Source organism: Crocuta crocuta, unplaced genomic scaffold (genome assembly GCF_008692635.1).
Source record: "Crocuta crocuta isolate KB4526 unplaced genomic scaffold, BGI_CrCroc_1.0 scaffold550, whole genome shotgun sequence".
In the NCBI taxonomy this organism is placed as follows: Eukaryota; Metazoa; Chordata; class Mammalia; order Carnivora; family Hyaenidae; genus Crocuta; species Crocuta crocuta.
The window spans coordinates 157,534-167,319 of NW_027529535.1; the positions used below are offsets into that span (position 1 = coordinate 157,534).

At 38.3% G+C, this 9,786-nt stretch overlaps 2 protein-coding genes across 2 annotated transcripts in view; one reads left to right on the forward strand and one right to left on the reverse strand.

Moving 5' to 3' along the window:
- STK26 (serine/threonine kinase 26) overlaps window positions 1–5,667 on the forward strand; it is a 54,786-nt gene extending 49,119 nt beyond the window's left edge. The window contains exons 7-11 of the mRNA XM_077761300.1: window positions 3–141; window positions 1,382–1,475; window positions 1,929–1,991; window positions 2,075–2,211; window positions 3,898–5,667. Coding sequence (XP_077617426.1) covers window positions 3–141; window positions 1,382–1,475; window positions 1,929–1,991; window positions 2,075–2,211; window positions 3,898–3,922 — 458 coding nt within the window. The 3' untranslated portion in view covers window positions 3,923–5,667. The remainder of the gene's footprint in view (window positions 1–2; window positions 142–1,381; window positions 1,476–1,928; window positions 1,992–2,074; window positions 2,212–3,897) is intronic.
- Window positions 5,668–7,977: 2,310 nt separating this feature from the next.
- FRMD7 (FERM domain containing 7) overlaps window positions 7,978–9,786 on the reverse strand; it is a 25,748-nt gene continuing 23,939 nt past the window's right edge. The window contains exon 12 of the mRNA XM_077761299.1: window positions 7,978–9,047. Within this exon, the coding sequence (XP_077617425.1) occupies window positions 7,978–9,047 (1,070 nt within the window). The remainder of the gene's footprint in view (window positions 9,048–9,786) is intronic.

A 9,786-nucleotide genomic window follows, 5' to 3' on the forward strand; every position in this document is an offset into this window, starting at 1 on the left:
AGCTAAAGAACTTCTGAAACACAAATTTATTGTAAAAAATTCAAAGAAGACTTCTTATCTCACCGAACTGATAGATCGATTTAAGAGATGGAAGGCAGAAGGGCACAGTGATGATGAATCTGATTCTGAGGGCTCTGATTCGTATGTACAAATCATTTCATTGTTATGCAGGTAGCCTGTTTGAACATTGCGTATCTTCTAACCAGTATCCACTATGCTTTCTCTAGCATAAAATGGAAGCCATATTTTCAATTTTATAGTAGAAACTGTAAAAATCTTTTAAAATCACAGTCTGTGCAGTACAATGAATTTGGAAACATTTTTTTTTTCTTAGAAGTGAATTGCTCTAGTTTTAAATGGTCTCGGTCTAACCCCTAGTGGATACTTGAGTATATTACAAAATTTTGGAACAAGATTCTATTAAAAGTGTTACATAATTTTGCCCAAAGTGATAAGGGGCTATGTCTTCTCATACTTTGGAGGAAAACAGCAAAATCTTTCTGAAGCACTGACCGCCAGGCCTTTCCCACCCCTTGGCCATGTCCTGAACTGTGATCAGACTGATATATTTAAATATTCATTTATATGTGATTTGGACCCCCCTAAAAAGGTGGTTTTTAACTGCAGCATTTACATTGGCATCTTATCTTCTAAGTCCATAACTAAATTTAGACTAGGAAAATCTGTAGGTTATACCAGAATTTACTCTTCACTGTCTCAATTGGCACAAAGGCAACACCAGATTTCTTTAGACAATACTCTCAGAGTCCTGCCTTTATGAGAAATTGCCTTACTTTTGAAAACAATAAAAAATACCAGGATGATTTTTGTGCCTTGTTTTAATGGTTTGTTGGCCTTAGGGGCCATAAGTAGTGCATGGAACTTTGAAAAAGAATCCAAAGGGGCACCTGGGTGGCTCAGTTCGTTAAGCGTCCGACTCTCGGTTTTGGCTCAGGTCATGATCTGATAGTTTGTGAGTTTGAGTCCCACATTGGGCTCTGCATTGACAGTGTAGAGCCTGCTTGGGATTCTCTTACTCTTAAAATAAATAAGTAAACATTTAAAAAATTTAAAGAATCAAAAGCCACACTATAGGCGATCCTGATCCAGTCAGTGGGGAGGGGTGTGGGCGGACCTTTCTATATGGTAAGAGGTCTCCACATGTGATCCCGATGCACACTTAAGAGTTAAGAATCACTGCTCTTCTACCAGGTATTGTGGTATCTACCTAAAACTAAGATCACATCCTTTTTTATACTATGATTTTTGTCTGTATTGGGAGAAATCTNCAACTCTTCAGAGTGTGGCTGCATTGATTTGATATTTTCACCAAGCTGAATTATTTAGGAACTTATATTAGTATTTTGGGCAATCTCTTTAGGGAATCCACCAGCAGAGAAAATAATACTCATCCTGAATGGAGCTTTACCACCGTGCGAAAGAAGCCTGATCCAAAGAAACTACAGAATGGGGCAGTATGTGCATGGAAATGATCACTTACTTCCTCTTGATAGCCTCTGTTGAACTATGTAGAGAGATAATGATAGCCAAAAATTATTAGAATTTAATACCCCTAGATGCCTGTCTACCTCCTGGTGTCTGTAGTATGCTTCATTTGCCATTAGTTTTGAGCTAATTAAATAAAGGCCATAGAATCATTTAAGTGGCCATTGATATGTTTTTAAATGCATTTTATTTAGAGATGCATAAACCCAGTGGAATTATGGATATCTACTGTAATCTGAGAAGCTAGAGGCCTTCTGGATGATAGATGGGAATTAGTGATGAGTAGGAAGGAAGCCTGGAGATGTGCCTTATTGGGTCTTTTGGGAGGGAGAATTCAAATTAGTGTTCACTTGTTATGGAGTAAGAAAAACATGAGTGGTTATTTTAATTTCATGTGTATAATCTATATTATTTGTTCAAAGGAGCAAGATCTTGTGCAGACCCTGAGCTGTTTGTCTATGATAATCACACCTGCGTTTGCTGAAGTAAGTATGTATTCATTAGCTTTGGATATCTGCGTCAAGAAGTATAGTAATTTTAAATGTTATTGCTATTGATTCTTTCTCAGCTTAAACAGCAGGATGAGAATAATGCTAGCAGGAATCAGGCAATTGAAGAACTCGAGAAAAGTATTGCTGTCGCTGAAGCCGCCTGTCCTGGCATCACAGATAAAATGGTGAAGAAGTTAATTGAGAAATTTCAAAAGTAAGCTTGAAATGTTATTTAAAAATTTTATTTTGTCATTTTCTGTTGGATTTTAGTTTATGATGCAATAGAATTACCTTGATTCAGTCATTGCAATCTTTCCGAATTATTGAGTCACTTCTTAAACAGTGGTATGTTTAAAACTGTTTTGTTTGTTGCCCATCTTAAACATTAGCTTTCGGAATTATTATCTTTGGGCATTACAGGTTGTTTTCCACTGAATGAAATGGCCTGTTTTGTTGTTTTTCTCCTCCGCCTGATAGCAGGAATATAAACAAAAGGTTGTGGAGCATATTTTTTTTCTTCTTTTTTATGTCTTTATTTTGAGAGACAGAGACAGAGAGTGAGCAGAGGAGGGGCAGAGAGAAAGGGAGACACAGAATCTGAAGCAGGCTCCAGGCTCTGAGCTGTCAGCACTGAGCCTGATGCGGGGCTTGAACCCACGGATTGCGAGATCATGACCTGAGCCGAAGTCAGACTCTTAACTGACTGAGCCACGCAGGCGCCCCTGTGGAGCATATTTTTATTTGGGCCCTTGTAAATACCATTTAGGAATGCTTTCATTCTTTCATTCTTATCACACTACTATTCACATAGTTTCCAGTGCTAAAGTTTAACCCTGTAAGAAAAGTTAAGGGAAGGATTTTAAGAAGAGGAGGTCACTGAAGACTATAAAACGTCCTTATGATTGACTTCAGTTTCCACCCTGTCTCTTGAGCTGTTGGTTTAACTTCAATAAACTTCATACATTTCATTTGCAAATTCTCTTTTTAAACAAGACTCTGTATGCATGCACAAACACACACAGAACTCCTTAGCTCAAACAAGTTATAAAGCAATACTAATTCTAGCCTCAATCCCAATATATCACTTCTCAGTGCATCTTTCTTTTGAAAAAATTTTTTTTAGTTAGGATTTTTGAGAGAATGAGCAGGGAGGGGGCAGAGAGAGAGGGGGACAGAGGATCTGAAGCAGGCTCAGTGCTGACAGCAGAGAGCCCCATGCGGGGCTCGAACTCATGAACCATGAAATCATGACCTGAGCTGAAGTTGGGCACTCAACCAACTGAGCCACCCAGGTGCCCATCGCTGCATCTTTCTACTTGTTTTTGTAATTGTGATGCCACTGGGATCAAATTGGAACAAACTATATAGCCTATAAAATCATGTACTCTGATGGATCTTCTGTTGGATGAAGCATACTTGTACACATAAACTAAAGCTCTTCTTAAAAATCCCATAGATTTGGAGGCACCTGGGTGGCTCAGGCAGCTAAGCATCTGACTCTTGGTTTCGGCTCAGGTAGTGATCTCACAGTTCGTGAGTTCGAGCCCCGCATCAGGTTCTGTGCTGACAGTGTGAAGCCTGCTTGAGATTCTCTGTCTTTTTCTTTCTCTCTCTGCCTCTCTCTCTCTCTCTCTCAAAAATAAACAAACATTAAAAAGACCCAATAGATTTTCATGGACAACTTCCCACTCTTTTCCAATTTGCAGACCAATCAGTTGGAGATTGTAAAATCAGATATAGAAGGGATTTTTCAAATTCTTTATATTTTAACCTCTACATGAGGAGATTCAGTAAGAGAATTTGGTTTGCTGAATCAGTTCCTTCATTACAGAGTTTATATAGCTGAGAAATATAAACATACATAGTTATATATCCATTTAAGTTTTTCTTCATTTTATAGGTGTTCAGCAGATGAATCCCCCTAAGGAACTTCTTATTACTGGCTTCTATTTCATACAGAGCCAGAGAAACCCACCAAAGCTACTTAAAGCTTAACAATGCTTAACTCATGAGCTACATGTGCCTTTTGGATCTTTGCAACACTGAAGATTTGGAAGAAGCTCTTCAGCTATTTTGTGATGGTGTTTATCACTTTATATCTTAAAGAGATTATTTTGTAAGGAATAACTTTTAATACTATAGTTTCACCTGTATTCTACTAAATGTTGAGATACAGTTTTGCTTTTAGGTATCATTATTACTTAAGTTACTGTGATGAATACCTTTCATGTTTTGATCTTTAGTTAACTCTACACTCAAGAAACATACAGGTCTTTCAAAGTCATCCTAAATATTCAACTTTTGTAAATCATCAAGCCTCAAAACACTTTTTTTTTTTTAAACCAAGCATGTTCTAAAAATGACTATTGGTGGGGAGGTGGAAACAAGTCATATCTTCTTAGGACAGAAGTTTTTAATAAGCTCTTGGAAATGAATCCCAGAAAAGTATTGACTCTTCTACCAAGTTGGTATGATATCCCAGGCAGCTCAATGATAATCACATTTGAGAGCCCTGTGTTTGAAGCATTTATAGGCAGCATGTAGCAATAGTATTTACCTTCTCTTTTAGAAGAGGCTATTATCCCCCATTTAACATGGTTGAAAATTTAAAGCAATACTAATTAGCCAAGGATGGGGTTTTGGCAATACTAGAGGAATTGGGCTTTGTTTTGAAAATCTTCAATTAATATCACATATTATATGCTTGGATTTGGGGAGCTTAAAAAAAGCTGATAATCATGTGATTAAATACCTGATAAACAGGTATGAATATAACTTACACCAGCATATTTTTGTCATGGTAGTAAAATGTCCTATAAACTATTTATACTTTTTTGTTCTTCATAATTATCTAGTACATAAGCATCGTTTGTTCATTTTTGAAAGGGTATTTAAATAAGCATTTTCTAGTTCATATGAAAATAATCATAGTACAGAATGATCTGTGTCCATACAATGTTAAGTTAGACTGTACAGTTAATTAGCTGTTATATTTATGGTACTGTTACATGGGTAATACCTTTTTTCTTTTAAATATATATATTATGCATGCCTAAGTTCTGAACTGGGGCTATATTTTCAGTAGTTATAGAATTATTGATATTAATTAGTTTTGATAGTTAACATCTGGTTGTTTAGATCTGTGCAGTTTGGTTTTTGCACAGAAATCATTTCTACAAACCTGAATAATTGCCAAATATTAGAAGGAAGATGTTCTTCAAGTAAAGAATACAGGTTTTAGTCAAAGTGGCCATTACCTCCTCTTTTTCTGTAATAATACAGACACTTGAATAAGTTGTGGTCATGTCATATGCCAAGAAAATTCATTGGTGCCTATACTGTAACAATTACTTTTAACACATTGTATTTTGAAGTAATGATTCAGTTGAAATGTTCACCTGCTATGGAACTGAAAGTCAGTTACAGTTTATAATCTATAGACGTCTAGGAATAATTTTGCAACTCATGTCATGGGTTAGATGAATATTTTTGTAAAAGCAAAAGTAACAAAATTATAAATTGATTATTTGAAACTTGACAACACAGCTGCATCATGGGTAGGAATTGTACTGCTTATTCACTATAGTTACTAGTTCTGTAAACTGTTTCTAAGTGAAACATACTCCAGTGTTGTGGGGGGTTTAAAAATAAATATTTAAATTTCCTGGTCCTCAGTGTATATTTTCTCAAAGGGGTTGTGGTGTCATATTTTAATTATTTCAAATTTTTTCTCCTTTGCCCTTTAATTTGCTGTTAGAAGTTTAACACCAACGTCTCCATTAGAAACTAGAAGGTATTCTTCATATTCAAGCATTGATAATAGCGATAGTGAAGATTTGCCCTCCTGTCCTGATAAAATTATTGATAGGGTCCTCTTTCACTCAGAAATGTCCTAGGTTGGACAATAAGTTATATGGCCACCCTAACGATAGTTTTTTTAGGAAATCATACACAGACTTGAACCCTATAGTTCTTTTGGGAAAACAAATTTCACAAAGACTTCCAGGGTTGAGATGAGAAATAGCATATAAGCCTAAAGGAATATGAGTTTTTCCTAGAGAAAAGGTCAAAGATGAACTTAATATAGCTTTGAGGATCTATAGCATTAACACATAGGTAACGGAGCTTCAATATATTCTTACTATTAAATAGCTTCTCTTGGGGCGTGTAGGTGGCTCAGTCAGTTAAGTGTCCAAGTCTTTATTTTGGCTCATGTCATGATCTCATGGTTCATGAGATAGAGCGTCAGCCACATCAGGCTCCATGCTGACAGCACAAAGACTGCTTAGGATTCTCTCTCTCCCTCTCTGCCCCTCCCATGCTCCCGCTCTCTCTCTCAAATGAATAAATATACATGGATGGGTAGATAGATAGATAGATAGATAGATAGCTTTTCTAGATTTGTGAGTTAACTGGGTAGGATTTCAAGAACAGGGGAAAAAAAGTGCTAGAATGTGGGCAAGGGCTAGAGAAAGGGATATTAGGATATTTTCTGATGTAAGGACAAGGAAAGTAAGAAAATGATTCCATCCATCTTTTCTCCATTAAGTCATATATAAAAATACCTTCCTTATGTAATTGCATCATTTCTTTGAAGTTAGTACCCAACATTGTCTTGTAAATATGTTGTACTTATCATTAAAATCAATAAACGAAGTCCTCAGAAAATAATGATGTAACCTCCAGGGGGAATAGTAGGGAAATTCTGAATGGGTCAAGAATAGAATCTCGGTTCACGAACTCAGTCTGATTTTGGCACGATCCTTTTTCTTTTCAGTAATGGCAATTCAACCACTTCATCCCTGACTATACATTTTCACCTGCCTCCTTCCTTTTTCTTGTTCTCTAACTGTCCCTTCCTTTAGTAATAAACCAGAAGTGATTATTTCTGAAATTGCTTAAAACAAAATGAAGACTCAGGGGTGCCTGGTTGGCTCAGTTGGTTAAGTGTCCACCTCTTGATTTCAGTTCAGATCATGATCTCACAGTTTGTGAGATCAAGCCCCACATCAGGCTCTGACAGTGCAGTGCAGAGCCTGCTTGGGATTCTCTCTCTCCCTCTCTGCACCTCCTCTGCTTGCTTGCTCTCTCTCTCTCTAGACAAACTTTTAAAAAGAATAATAAAAAATGAAGATCATACTTGAAACTTACTTTTTTTAATAAATGGATGTTCACCACTCTTTATTAAAATTCTATTCATCTCATTTCCTTACCTACATACATGCAAAAAATCCTAAGTCTTGGAGGAGAAAGATAAACCAACATGTTGACTTTTATCTTTCACTACATGTAATAGTTAAGAATAGAGAAATAAGTCAAACATTGTATCTTCATCAGGCATATATCTGGCTTTAGAAATTAAATCATGAATTTCTGAGGTTGAGAATTCTTCCAAGTCCTAGATGCATCATAAACTTGTATTCTGCTTAGAGGATGTATGCCACCATCTTATTCCTGAGATACTGGAGGGCCATGCTCCCCCTAATATATGTTATAAAAATCAAAATCTTTAACATATCACAGAAACATTTTTACTGGAACCTTTAGTCACAGTATGGTTTAAGAACAAAATGACCAACATAGTCACACTCTACTAAATCACTAAAGGACATCAGAAGCCAATTCTATATGCCAACCCACACTGTCCCCATTCTTCAGTGTAGAAGAGCGTGAACTTCATTGATAATGTCTCTATAGGGAAATGTATCATGGAGCTGACAAATGGCCACCTCACCACACCACAGTGCTGGTGATGAGAAGGTATGTTCGAGAGTCACTTCGGAGGAAATTGAAGAGGGGAGCTTGAGGAATGAAGCAGCAGCTGGATCTTTCATAAGCTAGGTGCCCAAACTCAGGAGATTCCCTTAATGCCAATGAATAGTAACTAAGAAAATGGTTTGTGCAGAAGGTTCCTTTTCTGCTTTTTAACCTAAGTTGGCAACATGGAACTGGCCCAGGAATGTTCCTGGCATTCACACTTTTAAGCTAAAAAGTAATTACATGGTTTTAACAAAGTCCTGTCTTCAGCAGTCGGTGTGCTGAAAGAATTGTCTTCGTCTTCTTCATCTAGCTGTAGACTACCAGAAGATAAGCGGATTCTGGCCATGGGTGACCTTATCCCTTTGCCATACAAAGAGTAGTAGTCTGATTTAAGAATTTCTGATTCCGAATCACTGGATTCACTAGCTATGTATCTTTCTGCTGCTCCCTGATCCATTAAAACTGTGGGAAGCTCCTGCTCTGCAAACATGTATGGAAAAAGGTCAGCTTTACGACTCAGAGTAGGACAAGGCCCTAAAGGTCTAAATTCCGATCCAAAAGGAAAACGGATTGTCTTCATATCTGATTGGCTCTGGGATCGTTTAGGGGTTTGCTCCTGAATGTTATATGCAAACGCATCTTCTAAATTTGGGCCTCCCACTTCCAGATCTACATTGATGTTGGTCCTACCACTGGTCCTGGCCATAGCTTCTTTGAGTTCTTCAAAGTCTTGCTGAAAGCTTTTCATTCTGACATTCCGTGGGCTTCTTTTGGCTGGCTTCACTGCAGCGGGCCCTGCACAGCTGTCTGGCCTTTCCGTTTCCTCTGCCAAGATCGGTGACCGTCTGGGCACCTGGGGTGGTCTGTCCACGTAAAAAAAGACTTGGGGAGGCATAATATCGACCTGCTGACCAGTACAAGGAATATAGGGCACATCTGTGTAAGTCAGCCACCTCGCTGGGCTCACTTTGCTCGTGAGGCCAGAAGGTGTGCTCATGTGATTGTCAGCAAACTTACAGCTTGGCTGGAAGGAGCTCAGAGGACTCCTTTCCTCGAAGTAGTCTCTGGGATCAGGGTCAGTATTAAAGACGGGGTCTGTGTAAATAAAAGGGAAAGAGGAACTGCTCTGGGACTGATGTAACAATGTGGGGTCCGCCTCTGGTTTGGACCGCTCCGGCGCACCTGCAAACGTCACCTCTGCCGCGGAGCTCCTCCTCCTCCTGTCCAGCACGGGCTCTGATGCACGCCCCCCATTCGCGTTTCGGTAGTACCCATCGCCANCGGTCATTTCAATCCATGTTATAGTCCCGGGTTGATAAATATATACAGGCAGGGCAATAAATTGTACCATATCCCAATCCGTGTGCTAAAAAATACACATGACCCTCTCCTTTCTCACTGCCACCCCAAGCCCAGCCTCTGAGTTCTCCATGTGCTCCAGCAAGCACGGTACCTTAGGCAGGGCTTTTGCTTTCTGCTTCCAGTTCTGCCTTTGACTTGCCATGTGACCTTAGGCAAGTCTCCTAACCTCCCTGCTCCAGCTTCCTCCCTGTTTTCTGCAAAATGGTGGGAAGGAGGGCTATGATGGCATGAGAGGGTCATATATTAGATGGTACCTTCAAGCATTATACCTCTGTGACACTTTTGAGATAAAAATTGCGTATGACCTGAATGAAGCCATGAGAGTTTGTGAGACCTATAATTATTTTTTTTAAGGAGAGCCAAAGAAAAATAATTAACATGGTTAATGCTATAAAACTCAAATGAAGCCATCATCTCACTATTCCAGAAGAACAGCACTTTGTTCTTAAATTGAGTGACAAAATTACACAGCAAGAGTACTTTAAAATGTTAACCCAAAACCTTATAGCTCCCTCTAAGCCTTAAGATTTTCATTAGGTGAAAAAGAAAAGCTTTTAGGTTTAAACGTGCAACACCATAGAAATTCATTTGGATCTGCATTTTTCAATATGTTAGCAATACAAGTTGCTATTTAAAGATGTGCCAGATCCTTCCAGTCTATAAGGTA